General features: G+C 32.6%; 1 protein-coding gene across 1 annotated transcript; it reads right to left on the bottom strand.

The window, feature by feature from the left end:
- Window positions 1-17: 17 nt before the first annotated feature.
- On the bottom strand, window positions 18-1,683 carry LOC128200980 (uncharacterized protein MAL13P1.304-like). Its single transcript, XM_052896380.1, has one exon. It carries the CDS (start codon window positions 1,623-1,625, stop codon window positions 18-20), a length of 1,608 nt encoding a protein of 535 aa, XP_052752340.1. The 5' UTR covers window positions 1,626-1,683.
- Between the last annotated feature and the right edge of the window lie 15,424 nt (window positions 1,684-17,107).

Raw genomic sequence — 17,107 nt, 5'->3', positions numbered from 1 at the left:
TACAATCTAAATAATAATCATATTTTTAACCATTTACAGCATTGAAAACATCTAACTAATCGGCTAATACAAGACTGCTCTTCTAGTGAATCGATGTCGAAAGATAAATTTATAGAAGGTACACTATCCACCATTGGGAAATATTCAGACCATTCGGCGGGTTTTAAAAGGGACATATTATTATTCCATAGCCTATAACTAGCACTTATTTCATTTTGTGCTTCTGAGTTGTTTATTATGTCAATATTATCTAAATTGCAATCAATATTTTTATCTTGCGAAGTTAATCGATTGTGGATAATCCACTTACTGCTATCTAGTTTTTCAATGGGTTCTGTTATTTCAGAAAAATTTTTAATAGTTTTCGGTGTACATTTTATTTGTGGCTTACGCAAATATTTGTGTTCATCATGATCACCTCTGTCGTCTGTGTCATTTTTCTCTTCAAAAGATACCTTGAAATTTTCATTTTTTACTGGTATTCTTTCAACCGTGTAAATATTGTCGTGCTTTCTTGAAAATTCCACATCATTGCCATTAATATTTTCTGTTTTTTTATTTGTTACAAACTCGAAATTAGATTCGATAACTGGCGCAAGGTTTGATCGTGGAACAGAAGCTTTTGACGTTCGTCTCTTTTCTCTTGGTGATAGAGCCATCCAGTTTATTATGTTCAGTTTTTCAGAATTTTCTTCGTTATCAATTATTTTCTCCCTTGCATATGCCGATATGTCTGTAAACCAGCTGTTTATTGATTTCTTTCTTATTTTCCAATCAGATTTTATAGTTTCGTTTGAGGGATACTTCGATTCAGTAACTTCTGTAACATTTGGCAATGATGGTGGTATCGATAAGTTTAATCTAGGGACATATGTGCCAGGAATTGGGGTAGGTATTCTGGAAGAGTCTAGAGGTATCTCTTTTAAGTTATTTCCAATATTTTCTATGGAATTTGACGTGGAGCTACTCTCATTAATAGAAATATTCATTGTTTCTGAGTTGTTTTCTGAGAATAAATGTTTGTTTTTAAAAGAATATATCAATATTGTATGTTTATCCCTATCCATATTGTGTTCATATGTAAGGGATTCGTCAAAAGATGTATTTTTATTACTACTACATTCATAGTGTTCTGGTAGGTTGTGCTTTTGATCTTTAGTATATATTTCACTATCTGTAGAAGAATCACTATTAATGACATAATGTTTATTAATTATAGTAAAACAGTTAACTTGTTGATTTGCTTTTTTAATGTTTCTCCTTGTATGTGTAAAGTCTGTCACATGAATCCCAGTGTCTGAATCTGTTGGTGACATAGGAACGTTATTAAAAATTTTGTTTCTTAAACGTCTTTTATCTCTGGCTTTATTATTTATTTTACATTTTTCTTCTTCAAAATCAGAATCAACTTTGAATCGATCATTGTTAACATAACTACACACATTGTTGAAAACATTTTGTCTCTCTTTGTCTGCAATATCTGAGTCGTAAGAGTCTAATTCAGTTATTTGTACTATATTTGTATTAGGCTCATGTAGCCAAACTTGACCTACGATAACATTTTGCTTCAATGCATTTGTTTCTTCATAATTTTGATTTGTACCTGCAATAGGAAACCTTATCATAATTTCCTTACAACAATATTTGATTACTCTCTACTACTATTTAGATTTAATTGAATCGATATAAATAATATACTTATATTTTTTAAAGGTAGGTCCATTTTGGGGTAGGCAGAGAGAACTTGTTTCATTCTTAATTCGTCTCACGCATACTACGTCACCTATACTACTTCAGAATTGGTTTAAAATATGTATAAATGGCAAGATATTTACAGTTAATATTCCTTTGTACAACTGCTTTTCTCATGTTGCTGTAATGATTTTCAATAAATTTAATGCAGCTACACATTCAAATGACAGTGAGTGATGTGTAACTCATGGTCTGTCAACTATGTTATACAAAAAAATAGGTTTAAATGTTCTTAGTTTTATCTCCAATCTAATAAAGGTTACAGTTTCAGTATGTTTAATAAACTTTAAGTAATAGGCTTCTATAAACAGAGGGAAAAGATCGGAAACGGATGGGTCGGACTTGGCTTTACCTATAATTGACGTAGTAGTAATAACGTACTTACGTTCATGTAAGGTTTTTAATTTTTTTTTTTTGCATTTATCTGTTTTGTGTATATTTTATTTTCAATATGTCGTAGCTGCTTTATACTAATATAACAATTCAATTAAATAGACTGTCTTATGTCGTTTCGCATGGTCCGACGTAGGGTACCGATGTTTAAGTATTTAAAAATATATATAGCACGCCAGGCTTTTATTCCACGTGTAACGATATGTATAATTATATTTATTAATTATATATAAATCTACATAATAAATAAAATTGTAATTAAGTAAATAAAATCTAAATAGTTTTGAACATTTATAACGATATGTTTGTATACTTACCTCCTACGATTTACAAGAAAACTAGATACGTATTGTAATAGCAGTAAAAGCGTTGCACATGATAGTAGAAGAAACAGTGTAAAAATTACTTGGTGGCAATTTAGTTGTCGCTAAAAGCGTGTCGCAGCGGTGTCGGTAGTGCGGAGGCGGGTAGTGGCAATGTTGGCGAAACAAAGTGTAAATGGATTGATTGCGCCAATTCCGCTTCACAAAGGGCGGCAAATTGCATTAAAAGCTCCGTGGCTCGCGCCATTTGGCAAAGCACTTACTCCATTAGACGCGTCCTTAGTGTGTTGTTCAAGTGTTCTCGTATACTTGTGCCAACAATAGAGAGGTTGTAGGTGTTGCCTTAGTTATGATAGCCTTTTTTCACAAAGTGAAATGAAATCGAGATCTTTAGTATTTTGATGGATATTTACTTATGGAGAGATCGATGTGTAGACATGCTTCTATGACATAGCAATGATGCTGTACCGGCGAACAAATTAGAATGAAATTTGGTACACGTGTAGACCCTCCCCCAAATTACCATCACAGAATTTTATTATTTCATTTACGCGAGCAAATCTTCTGAATGTTTATTAATTAACATCTTATACATATATGAGGGACAAGGATTGTTAGTGATTAGGTTTAATAACTCCATTGCTAGCAATATACCCTATTAGGTCGACCTTCACGCAGTTAACCTTCGTGGTTAATTCTTGTGGAATTTGTAACGATGGGCTAACAGATTTATTTTATTTTATTTCAATAGGTACACATTACAGATAATTAACAAATGTTACATTAATTTATACAGTAGGTACAATAATATTTTGTTCAAGCAAACCCTCCAAAAATATGCGTACATAGCATGATCAAAACATAAACATACAGCTGAACAACATTTGACTTCATTTTTGCCTATTATCTTTCACTGCTGCTTCGCCATCATATACCGATAGTGGAGGTGAGATAATCAGTTCCATTTTCATTCAGACAAAAAAAAAATACATAAATGCACCTAAAAGTAAAAACACACTCGATACTATGAAAACAAAATAACAATGTGTAATTGAAATTCCAATTTTTTTTTTAAATTTTAAGGCTGACTTATTTATCTATTTACGAAATTAAATAAATCAAATTATCAATTTTCTATGTTATCGCTCACAGTTTCTATTACACTACAGTCTTGGCCAAAAGTATTTGCCACCTTAGAAAATAACAATTAACTACTTAAGGTTTGGACGGGAAAGAAACATGTACTTAACGTCTTTAATGTTGAAATTACATTAATATTTCGAATTGAAACCCTTAACTTCAATTACAACATATATTCTTGTGGGTAAAGAGACTCATTTCTGTTTGCAAACTGTGATTGTAACTTGTAATAAATAAATTACAAAATGATTTTTGAAATCCAGTTAATTCGTCATATGATGACAACAAATATTAATTCTTAAAATTACTGATTTGGTTTCCGTTGCTAAGTTTAGCTAATTTTAATTAAAAAAAAAAAAAAACATATTTCAACCCATGATGTTATTGTGATAATAGGTTTCGGTTGAAACCTATTACCGCAATAAAAAAAATTTACGACAAAGGTAACCTTTGTCTTAAGTTATTCGGTTTGAGTTATTATTGTGTTTTTCTTAATAGATGAAATAGTAACCTCACCTGCGCTAACGATATACGCTGGCAGTGTACTCGTGAGTAGGTAGGTAGGTGAAGATGAAGCACATCAGTTGGTCAATCATGACAAATTTACCAGTAATTAACCATGATGGTTTCCAGGGGGAACCGCGTGGAGGTCGACCTGATAGGATATATTGCTATCAATGGGGCAGTTAGATTCCATTATGAACAATCCCTTTCTCCCTAGTTACTATTTTTTTGTATTATGGATGGTTTATGGATGATAATGAAATGGTTTTCCCGATTGCACTATCGATATACGCTGGCGAGGCACCAGGCAGATGTCAGGTGAGGATGAAAGCAGGTCACTTAGCTAATTGAGACGAATTTCATAGGAATTAACCACGATGATTTCTAGGGAGAACCACGTGGGGGTCGACCTGATAGGGTATATTGTTGCAGTGAGACTGTTAGACCCCATTATTAATGATCCCTTGCCCCACCCCCGTACTATTGTTTTTTTAATGGGTAATTATGAAAAGGTCACCTCCTTCTGCGTTAATGGTATACGCTGGCGGGGCACCAATGAGGGATGATAGGTGACAATGAAAGCAGGTCAGGTAGCCCATCGTGACAAATTGCTCTAGAATTTACCATGATGGTTTCTAGGGAAAACCACGTGGAGGTCGACCTAATAGGGTATATTACACTCCTTTATTAACGATCCATGTCCCTCCTCAGTTACTATTGTTAGGTTTCAGACTATTAGTCACTTTTCCTTACAACCTATATAAAAACTGTGTGTCCGGGGCCGGGGGTAATGTTTTCAACCGTTGAGTGTTCATACCCGCGAGCATCCCGGCGCTAGGCGCTACGCGACAAAGGTAATTAATTAGATCAAGTGCGCCCGAGTGGCCGGGCGTTCATTCCGCGACTAATTCGCAAATTAGCCGATGACAAAGCGGCCTTTATTCGCTCCATTACTGCACTGATGTGTATCATCTCTCAATTTCACTTAATTTCTACTTGATTATATACTGTCTACTTGGTTTAGCTGTGATGCGTCTGATGGAACAAAGTAAATTACCTTGGAAGCATTGGCATTTCTAAACATTAATTTTATTATGAACATTTAAGTGGGAATTTAATTGAGAATTTAAAAAGTATAAGTAAGTAAGGTATATTGTATAATATAATATAAGGTACATGTGGGCAATAGGACTGTATTCTTGTATGAAAAATGATATTTTTAGAAAGATAATAAAATTATAAAGTGAGATGAGGGAGACTTTGTACAAAAGTCGTTTCCTTGGGCACCCTTGTCCGATTCGTGTTACTAACGTGAAACAGTTATGTTTGCATTGCTGTGTTTCGGTTTGAAGGGTGAGATATGGCAGTGAATTTACAGGGTATGGAGGAATAACACCTGAGTCCTCAGGAATGGCAATACATGGAAAATATCATGGGTGAAAGAGTACACTCTGTTATACCCATGATACTGTTCATCTCTATAAGCGATGGTTACCACTTTCCATCAGGTGGGCCGTTAGCTTGTTTGACATTCAAAGTTGCATAAAAAAAAAGCTTTCGCGTTGTTTGCACATTTCTAAATATACAATTGAGACTTGACGCGATGAAAAAGCTTTTACAAACTACCTGGTTCTTTTGATTGCACTACGTCGAAATGTCGGCAATAAAGAAACAGATATATAGGAACTATTTACCTGTAAAGGCTTTTTCATCGCGTTAAATTTCATTCCTGATCTTGAGGTAGGCACGAGACAACTTCCAGCAGCAGTATTTCCGAACCGATACGACAACATAGCCTTCAAGAAAAGAGCATATTTCCTTTTTAAAAGGCCGGCAGCACACCTGCAATGCCGTTGGTGTTGTGGGTGACCATGGGCGGCGGTAGTTACTTACCATCAGGTGAGACGCATGCTCGTTGCCCCCTGTGTTGTAAAAAAAAAAGACAATTCTGAGGTAGGCACAGCCGCTTCTTTAATACACCTATAAATTACAGATATTGTCAGTAATTGGATTATAATCTGTTGTGTTGTAAATTATTTTAACCAGACTTTATTAAGATTTCTATGGAACAAACAGTAAGTAGATCCTTCCAGTTTATGTTTATTGCCTCATAACTCTGTCAGTTGTAAACAAAATCTGTTTACAACTGACGAATTTATGAGGTAATTAATAGACAATAACACAATTGAATTAAGAATCATCTTCTTTTTGATGTATGTTGAAAAAGCCGACCTTAAGGATATTCACATTTAGGTAGGTTATTCTGCACAAAATTTTCACATTTTTTGTGAGCTTTTATGTAACTTGTAAATATGGTTTAGAATTATGATGTTAGTAACTGTCTACACATATATTGGAAGACTTTTAAACCATTGTTTTTTTTATGATTACGTTCGTTCCAAGATTTAACGTAGGTATCATGTTTACCATATTAATTTAAAAAAAATGAAGCAAAATAAAATAATTTTATAAATTGAAACTTTGGTCACAATACGCACTACTTGGTAACAGCTTTAGACAATATATTGTTACTGATCTGTATGGAGCTGGTTAAACTAAAAGATAGCATTTGTAATAAAACAGTGTAATATTGTATTTTAATAACGTGTGGTCCAGGCATAGAATGGACCACCCCTTCCTTTCCCATGGGTGTTGTAAGAGGCGACTAAGGGAATTTAATAGTCAAGGAATGGGCAGCAGCGGCCCTCTTAAAACATCACTAAAGACTAATCATATAAGTCTAAATAAGGAAAGACGGTTGCCAACTCGCCTGCCAAACGTGGCAACTACTAGAAAAATCCTTTAATTGGGGGAGACCTATGTTCAGCAGTGGACAGTTAACGGCTGATATGATGATTACTTAGATTATATAAATAGAATGTCTCCATACAAATACTTAAAGAAAACTGGGTTAACTTTTTCATACCTATCTACAATTTTGCGTGATAAATATAATAGTTATGAGTGATTCCTTCGTAACTTCTATATTTATTTTGTCTTATAAATTCTGCACCTTTTTAATGCACAAAAACTCAATATATTTATTAAATAATTAAATATAGATACATCAAAATGTGTGCGTAAGTATATAGAACATTTATAAAAAAACGAGTCGGCTAATTGTCAAAAAGTTGACCCGTTTTTGAGGCTTGATGCTCTATCTATATAATCTAAGAACGAATATTGTATTTAGGTTATTTTTATTTGTCGCAATAAAACCTGAAAATTGTCATCAGTATTATGCAGATATTAAAGTATAAAATACTAAATACCTACCTACCAATCTACTATTGTTTATCGACTAAGTCTATTTAAAATCATAGTTCTGCCTTCCAAGAATAATTACAGGTTTTTCGTCGATTAATTAAAAACAAAAACGGTAAAAAAAAAAACATTTCTCATGGAAGCGAAAAGTTTGCCTTTCTCCGATAATCTCATGCATCTGCTTAGAACAAACAAAATGGCGGCATTCACAACGTGCAATTACATTTTTGTCTATAAAAATATTTTTAATTGGTTTTAGAGTTGGAAAAATATTGTAATATATTATTAGCGGGCTACAAAGCTGTATATTTGCTTAATGGAAGAGTGTTCGAGATAAAAGCTTGCGCTATCGGACGGATCTCGGCATAATTAGAGGGGCTGCCAGCGCCTCTTCCTTTACATGCCACTTAAAACTACACTGTAGTGCCTTCCTACACGAACACGACATTATCTCATTATGTAAAGCGTGAATGAACGACCAAGGTAATTGAAGCTGTAAATATTTACACCTAGGCGTTATAGTACAATATAAATGTTAGGTAATTTTTTTTTTATGTTAAGCAATATTATTGTCATTTTACTACAAGTTTTTACCAGAGGGAGGCTTTGTACAAAAGTCGTTTGCTTGGGCAGCTCTGTCCCATTCGTGTTTCTACCGTGAAGCAGTTGTGTTTGCATGGCTATGTTTTGGTTTGAAGGATGGAATGAGGCAGAAAATTTACAGGGTACAGAGAAATAACACCTGAGTCCTCAGGAATGGCAACGCATGGGGGGTATCATGGGCGAAACAGTATTTTTTTGTTATGTCCATGGTACTGCTCAAGTCTATAGGCGACGGTTACCACTTTCCATCAGGTAGGCCGTCAACTGTCCTCTTATTATAGCCCAGCAGTGGAACAGTGTATTGTGATAATCAAAATTAGTCATTACTAATTTTATTAAAACACAAATCTACTTTACTCCTCTCCAACCAAAATTTACCTGGAAGAGATCGCTTTTAGCGATAAGGTCGTCCATTGTTTTTTAATTGTGATTATTTCTTATAATTGTTCATATCTATAATATGTTTGCTATTGTAATATTTTGGAGGAAACAATAAAGAATATCTATTTATCTATCTACCTACTTGTATTTTTTTTTAATGAAATGACTATCCAATTGTACCTAATTGCACTAAGAAGCCTAATGTAAAACAGACAGATTGTTCCCCTAGTAGGTACATAATTGTTTTGCTTTTAGTGAAATTACTTTATAAATATTCAGTAAGAAGGCAAAAAACACTTAATAACCTACTATCGGTGCTGTAGTTGCGAGGAACCTATGCATTAATGTTGGTCACATATGGAACGAAAATTAAATAAATAATAACGGTCAAAGTTTACTTGCATTTTATGTAATTACTGAATTAATATACGAGTATAACCTAAATTAGGTAGTAGGTATTTTTTACTAGAGGAAGATTTTGTACAAAAGACGTTTGCTTGGGTACCTCTGTCCCATTCTACTGTGTTTCTACCGTGAAGCAGTTGTTTTACATTGCTGTGTTTCGGTTTGAATGGTGGGATATGGCAGTTAATTTAGGTGGTATAGAAAAATAACACCTTAGTTCTCAGGAATGGCGACGTATGGGGGTATCATGGGCGAAACAGTATACTCTGTTATGTCCATGATAATGTTCATATCTGTAGGCGATGGTTACCTCTTTCTATCAGGCCGTCAGCTTGTTTGGCATTCTAAGTTTGTATAAAAAAAGAAGGTAAAAAAAATATAAGTACCATAGATATAAACCAAACAGTTTGCTTTTGTAATAAGTAGATACTCAAATCGAACATTGTATTTATATGCATACTCTAACTTTTTGGTGGACAGGGACAAATATCAATTTGTCCTTTTGCATCTCATATATAATATGTATATGCTGTCAATATGGTGTAAAACTTATCATACTGGTTTACTTATGCTTTCTATAAACATATTACAGCTATTTTTATTTAATACTAGTTTTTATCCGCGACTTCGTCCTTGTAACCGGGGTATATTGATTAATTGGGATAAATAATAGTCTATCTCTTTAATTATTGTTAAAAGTAATAACTACCGGTTTAACTTACGCATAATTAGATCGAACACGCTCGATTAGTTTCGGAATCAATTCGTGATCCTTAGTCATGAATGATTGTGACGCAAGCATGTGCTTGACTTGTGTTTGTCTCACAGTCTGACTCGTGTTTCGATCTAATTTATAATTTAACCAACACAAGTAATACGAGTATGTTAAGCTTTATGACGATTGATTCAGGCTTTAAGGCGTCAAGAGATGACGAATTAACACACTCACTTTCATATTTATAATATTAGCATTTATGCGTTATTTTTGTAGGTTCTTAACAATAATCAAGTGAAATGTCAGCGTTAAGTCCAAAAACATTAGTTATAAAAATTAAGTCTCTTGCAAGGTAGAGCGTTTGGCTGGTAAGAGATCGGTATCGGCCGCGTGTCGTGTCGCCCTTGCTGGTGTAAACAACCAAACACTATGCAGCCTGTCACGCCAAAATCTCATTGGTAATCAACATTTTTTAAACGAAGTATACTCTATTCATATTCATTACTAGTTGTGTACCTTGGTTTTATCCGCGTGAGTCAGTACATATAAATTATGCTATGTGCTAAATTGGAATATGACCTACCCGTGTACAGAATTTCATTTAAATCCAATCTGTTTTAGCGTTAAAAAGTAATAAATATCAATCCACCTATCCTTATAAATTTTCGCATTTATAATCTAACAATATTATATTATTTATTATACATATCTAAATAAGGTAGGTATATACTATATAATGCCAAATGTTTCTGTTCAAACCTGCATGTTCATAGATTTTTTTCGTTTCCTTAATTTCTTCATCATAGGTTTAAGATAATAGCTACATACGATTTTTAAACATTAACCCAACGGGAAGATACATTTTTTAAGCAACTCCCAAAAGCAGGTTTTCAATTAGATTTTATTTTTTTATACAATTTATTTTATAAAACAATGAAGCGATTTTTTTAACTAATAAAATCTTAATTTGTTTATTAGTATACTCATATATATAAACTTTAAACAGTTTTAAAATTAGAAGACATGGAGTTATCTTTTGTAGATATATTTGTCTTTACAGACTATTATATTTTATAAAAAAAAATTATAAAAACGTAACCTTTGTATCTTTTTGTGTGTAATACCTAAATGTACGTCTGAAAAATATATCAGTTAAATATGTACATTTCCGTTTAGTAAAAAAATTGTTTTTTCAATCTGTTTCAAATAAAGAAGGAGATTCTCAATTCGGTGGTGTATTTTTATATATTTGTTACCTTATAACTTCATCAATTATTAGCCGAATGAATTTTTTTTTTTATCTGAAAAAGTATAATTATAAACTAAACTGCTGAACTGATTTTGAAGAAATCGCTTCAGAAGTTTAGTCTTTAAATTAAAATAATTGGATTTTCAAAATTCAAAATAATTTATTTTACCTGTTTTTTTTTTTTTTGTAGAACATACTGTTAAATTACATAAAAAATATTTGTGGGGCATCACAGTGCCAAATGTTTCACACAACGGTACATTATACTGTAAATGGATGGCATGATTAGACACTTTTGTTCAAAATGTTTTAGGAAACTCCGTTGTTGGGCCGCCGTCTATGCACCTAATTCGGCGGCCGCTGTCCCGACCGGTGGCTAATTGACACTTTTTCACACAAAATTACCATTTAATTTCACACTTTCTATAATAACCCAAATATAGAAGGAGGTTTTATCTTATTTCAGTTGTTTTGTAATGTGAAAGGAGAGCAAAATTTTAAGTGCAGGTTTTAATAAAAATAAAAAATCGATTTCACACTGTTTACTATGTTTTGACGCAATACCGTTACAACAGTACTTACATATACGGATTGGTATTTTTTATAAAAAAAAATACATTAGGCTATAAAATAGATGTTTCCTTAGAATTATCCCATCTAATGTAAATAGGTATGATTAAAAATTAATGACTAATAAACTAAAGCTTTTATGGTAACAACATGTAATTATCTATCTGTAAAAGAACGTGTTCTTTAGTAATATTTATGTAGGGCAAAATCACTCATTGATATCGAATCAATACAATACCTTAAAAAAATTAACAGACATACTAGAATAGACTAAAAAACAGATGACCTTGCACTTCAAATGCAAATAGGTAGTTGATATCACTGGAATAGTTTGCTGATTAAAAAAATAGTATTAATAACAGATTTAAACTAAATAAATAAATAGCGATAAGACCGCCTTTTGTACCTTTATGTCTATATTTTAATGTGTACTTAATGCTACTGAATTTAATTTGAATTCTTCAATTGTCAATGTTTATTTTTTTTGTTTCCGGTACCATAAAGAGTTAAATAAATATATACCTAGAATTCTAAGGTAATTTCTATTACAATAAATTACCTACAGCTCCTTTAATTCAATACTAATTTAAACTTTGCAATTCTATAGTCAGTTATAAAAACTGTTAACAAAACATTCACAAACATGTAAGCTGTCAGATAGCATTAGTATAATCACGTTGTGATGCGTCATCGACGTGTTATATCGTTTGATTTTTATTACATTTAGCAAGTTAAAACGTGGCGATCGGCGTGTTGATTACAAAGGGGCACATTATATCTAAATATGGAACTTAAAACAGAACTACTTTGTGTTTTTGTTGACTTTTTTGTTGTCCGATTGTTGAGTGTCAATTATTTCATCAGGGGATACAGCGGATCACTGAGGCGGCGTAGGCGCGCCGCGTCGAGATCTTATCAACATTTCATATGGCGGCGCTGTGTGATGAGCCCCAATGGGATATGCGCTATCCCATAGATATATGGCAGTGAAAATGTCATATATGCTGCATCATATTTGAATCAATTAAACCAGTGATGCTTTATAAAGTTTAGGTAAGAGTCATTAGTTAAGTTATTTCAAGTTATTGATAAATAGTAGTATAATAATAATAAGGGTGTACCCTTATTTATAAACTTTTTTAGCTATTGAACTGTTCTGTCTCTTTCTCTATATTCCTTATTTAAAAGAAAATAAAAAACAGTGTTTAGTTAAAATAGGCTTGTAGGCTTTCCTTTTTATGAATAAGGGAGTATGAGTATAGGATAGGCATTTAGAAGGCAGGCATCTAGAAGTTATACATGTAAATATAAATATATTAAAACGAATGCTTTTATATTTACTCATGACTTAAGATGACTTTAAAAACAAGCTGTATATTTTTATGCATGTTACACGATATCTCCACCAATTTTGATCAGTTTTAGTTTTTTTATACACTCGATAGGCTGTCATTCTCGTCTTAAAGTAATTGAATAAATTTTGTAATTTATTTTAGGCATCTCGTTATGTTATCTTGTTTGGAAACCTACAGTGAGTAGGTAATGCCAAACATTAAAGATTAGTTCACTGTATCTTCTTTAGTGTCTAATTCGTTGGACCGTCGAAAAACAGGCAGCGGTCGTGTGATTAGAGGCGGGTGTCGGCGTGTAATCATAGGGCCACTAATGCATTGAACGACGGACGATGCGTTTTCAGCCGCAGTTAGTGGTTGGAAATTAGAAATTACACTTTCACACAGCTGTTGCCATCATCTAGCCAGTTTCTCCATATACAATGTAGGTATGCTTAGGTATTTATGTATACAGACGTATATATATATATATATATATATATATATATATATATATATATATATATATAGATATATATTATATATATATATATATATAGTAGGTATATGTATTTTATTATATCAGCCGTTAACTATCGACTGCTGAACATAGCCTTCCACTGAGGAGAGTTTTGCCAATAGTGGCCACGCTTGGCAGGCGGGTTGGCAACCGCAATTAGACTTTTAGAGATGTTTTAAGTGGGATACTGCTGCCCATCCCTCACCCTATGTATACAGTACCTACATATGTACTTACAGGGTTTAAAAATGCAAATACTTTGTATGTTTATTGTGTTTTTAATAATTTAAAATACTACGAGTATGCCACAAAAATCTATATCAATCGTGGCCAGATGAGTAGGCAGATATAGGAGTTAATATTTTGATAAAACAAACCATTGTGAGACTCTTTATTTTTTAAATCGGATGAAAAATATAATAAGTTCAAGTAAAGTTTCTTGAAGCTGTAAGGCTTTGTATCGTGGCATGTTACATAAAAAAAAAACTGAAGCATTTTTTCTTTATTTTACTTCCCATGCGATCTGTAAAATATGTATATCAAATTTGTCAGGATGAAAGATTGTAATAGTAACTCCAAAAATTGGAACATAGTGTAGAATAATTTTTTATTTATTTATGATTCGGATGATAATATTTGATAAAATAATTGTATTTAATTTTTAAGTTCCATATAATATTAAATTCCTGACTTTTTTAGTGAAGGTAACTCTGTAATTTCATCGTCATAGCCTAGCCACTATTAGTGTTTTCACGAATCCAAATATTTTATTTTACGACTTCAAAAAGAAGAAGATTCATGATTCGCGTATATTTTTTTATGTATATGTTACGTAATATTTTTATTAATTTTGAATTAATATTTTTTTCAGTTTCTAAACGCATTTGTGACATATTAATTATATTACAATTAATATTGCTGTTTTTATTGGTGGATCAAAATTTTAAATAATTATTATACTAGCTTTTTCTCACATATTTGTCTACATGATCAAGATTGATTGATTGATTGATTGATATTTATCCTACACATTACACATAGTACGTGTATATCTACCAAATTTCATAGTTATTCAGCCGTTAAGACACTAAGAGGTAATAAATAAACAAACTTACTCTCACATTTGTAAAGACAAGTCCTTTGTAAGGACTTAAACATTTCCTTAATGTTTTTTATTTAATTTAGAATGAAAAATAAGCTACTTTAATAAGTACATTTCAGTTAATTTGACAATGCTACGCGTCTACGCGATTACGTTACGCTACTGCTACGGTGCTACGAACTATAATCAGTTTATCTCTAGAAATATTTTCGCTTCATTTTTTATACTTAAGTACGTATTTTACTTGTATGAAATGCTGATATGCGTATTGTATAAACATATATGAAGCTGAATATTTATATTTTTACAATTATTGTTTTGTCAATTCAAATTTACATAGGTAAAGCGAAATACGAGAATATTATATAATACAAAGATAAGAAAAGTACAGTCAAATTAGAAATCTTTTAGAAGATGGTAGCTGTACGGTTTTTGCCCTTGAACATTTTATAGTTTTCTTTCAGCTTCTCAAAGGTTGACTGTAAGAGATCCCTCTATAGGATAAGTCCGCCATTGTATATTTAATCTTATAATGTGTCCAATGTAAATTATGTACAATAAAGATTTCTATAATTACAATATTTAAAAGGTAGTAATTATTACATGCATAAGTTTTTAGTAGAATCAACAGATGTTGAACAGATTATGAAATAAAAATATGTATGTATAAAGATCAAAAACAATACACATGAAGGGTGTTAAGAAAAAAACATTCCCAACATCAATTAACACGGTTATTCCTTTCATTTGTAGCAATCAAATAGAAATCACAGCGTTAGTCGACACAAGGTATTGTTGTAAAAAACGCTATTGTAACTAATTGAAATGCTACATTACGTCAGCGAGGTGGCGGCGCCGTTTGGAATAGGGGCACTGTTCGACGCTTTATAAATATAAAACAATCATTTGGACAGTTCAAAGAGTGGCGCGGTGTAACGCAATGTCAGCGGTCGGTGCAAGGTACACGATGACGCGGGCACAGATAACATAATACTATACGTGTACACGCGGGTAAAAAGTGTCTAGTTTATTTTTATCTGTAATATGTAAAAAAAACAAAATACAAAAGATGGAAACTGAACGCAATGCGATTTCTAAAATATTTAAAAGGTCCGATACCTTCCGTATCATGCATACTTACTATAGATTTAGGTAAATAAAATCGTTATACATAAGATTAGGTATTCAACAGAAATTTTAGTGAAAGATTATACGCATGGATAGAATCCTATTATACTATATATTCATATAAAAATGTATATAATATTAATAGGATGTATTAAAAGAATAATAATAACGAGAGATGGACAGCAGCATCTCTCTTAAAACATTACTAAAGCTTTACTGCAGTTGCCAACCCGCCTGCCAAGCGTGGCAACTACTGTCAAAGTCCCCAAATAGGGTAGGTCTATATTCAGCAGTGGACAGTTAACGGCTGATGATGATACGTTTGTAAAGATCTTTCATAATCAAACTTAATCTGCTAAATAGATATGGATGAAATTTTGTATAAGGTTCTATTTTTCTAATTTATAACAGAGAAATTGTTTTATTTTATATTTGTTAAATGTAGTGTACATTTAGAAACATAAAAAATACCTATAAAAGTTGTAATTTATTTAGTAATTTCATATCTGTTGATCATTTTTCAAATTCCGTAGATGTTCCTTCTTATCTATCATAATATTGATTGACTGACATTCGCCTGGACTCATAAATTGGGACACATGATGGCTCGCGCCTCGTCATCGCGCGGCGCCTTTCAATTCACATCTCAAACGTTTGGTTACTCCCCCACAATGGGCCGAACACAAAGACTGCTAGCGTTTGCCGCCTCGTTATGTAAAAATCGGCCAAACAATGCGAGCGATATCGCTTTCGGTAAGAACTCAATCGAATCAAATTAACAATGGCCCTTGAAAGATGAACCGATCTAATGGGAGCTCTCTATCGCTGACAGGGCTAAGGGAAAGGAGGCCTAGTTTAGTGGCTAGTTGTGCAACAATATGTGTAAATAAAGGATTGCAGGCGGTACGGCCGCGTTGTAGAATTGAAGGCTCGCCAATCAACGGTCACTCGATTGTGTGGGAAGGCCTGAAGGCTATAAGGTTACATTGACAATTTACCAAATAGAAATTTAGTAAGATTGATATCTGTGTAACAATTTGATTGAGTAAACAGAGAATATAATCGATTTAATCCTTCGCTGCTTAAAATGAATAAGGTTTTATAAAATTAAAATAGACAAAATATATTCCTGTATAGTATATATTTATGTATTCGTTTTAGTAGTGAAATTGAAATTTTTCCTAAATAAAAACGGAAAACCGATAATTGGTCTAATAAAAAAAAATTGTTTCCCATACTAACATTTAGTATTTAGTTTGTAGTTCTTTAGAGCTTAGCTGAGGTATTTCTTAAGTAACATATCAGCTTCATTATACAACGCAATGTCGCTAGTGGAGAATAATTTAAAATTTGCATTGTTCAATAAAGATTTTTTTTTATGGGTGAAAATGGTATGGTAACCCCGTCTGCGCTAACGGTATATGCTTGCGGAGCTTCAGTGAAGGATGATAGATGAGAATGAAAACAGGCCAGTTAGCCCATCATGATGAATTTATCAGGAATTAACCATGATAGTTTTCAGGGAGAATCGCGAGGAGGTCGACCTGGTAGGGTATATTGCTAGCAATGGGATTCTCAGCTTTAATTACTAACAATCCCTTTCCCCCCCAATAACGATATTAGAATTATGGAGTCGAGTCAGTCAATGACTGAGTCTGAGTCGTTACAATATCTTTACAAAATTTGTTATGGCAATCTAGCTACTGTACACTATGTATGTACGGAAA

Source organism: Galleria mellonella, unplaced genomic scaffold, assembly GCF_026898425.1.
Source record: "Galleria mellonella isolate WM207_F2 unplaced genomic scaffold, CSIRO_AGI_GalMel_v1 utg32, whole genome shotgun sequence".
Classification (NCBI taxonomy): Eukaryota; Metazoa; Arthropoda; class Insecta; order Lepidoptera; family Pyralidae; genus Galleria; species Galleria mellonella.
This window is presented reverse-complemented; position numbering and strand designations above follow the sequence as displayed.

What these genes read in the sequence shown, in the direction of transcription:
- LOC128200980 (XM_052896380.1), bottom strand. Translation starts at nt 1,625, where the DNA reads ATGATAAGGTTTCCTATTGCAGGTACAAATCAAAATTATGAAGAAACA.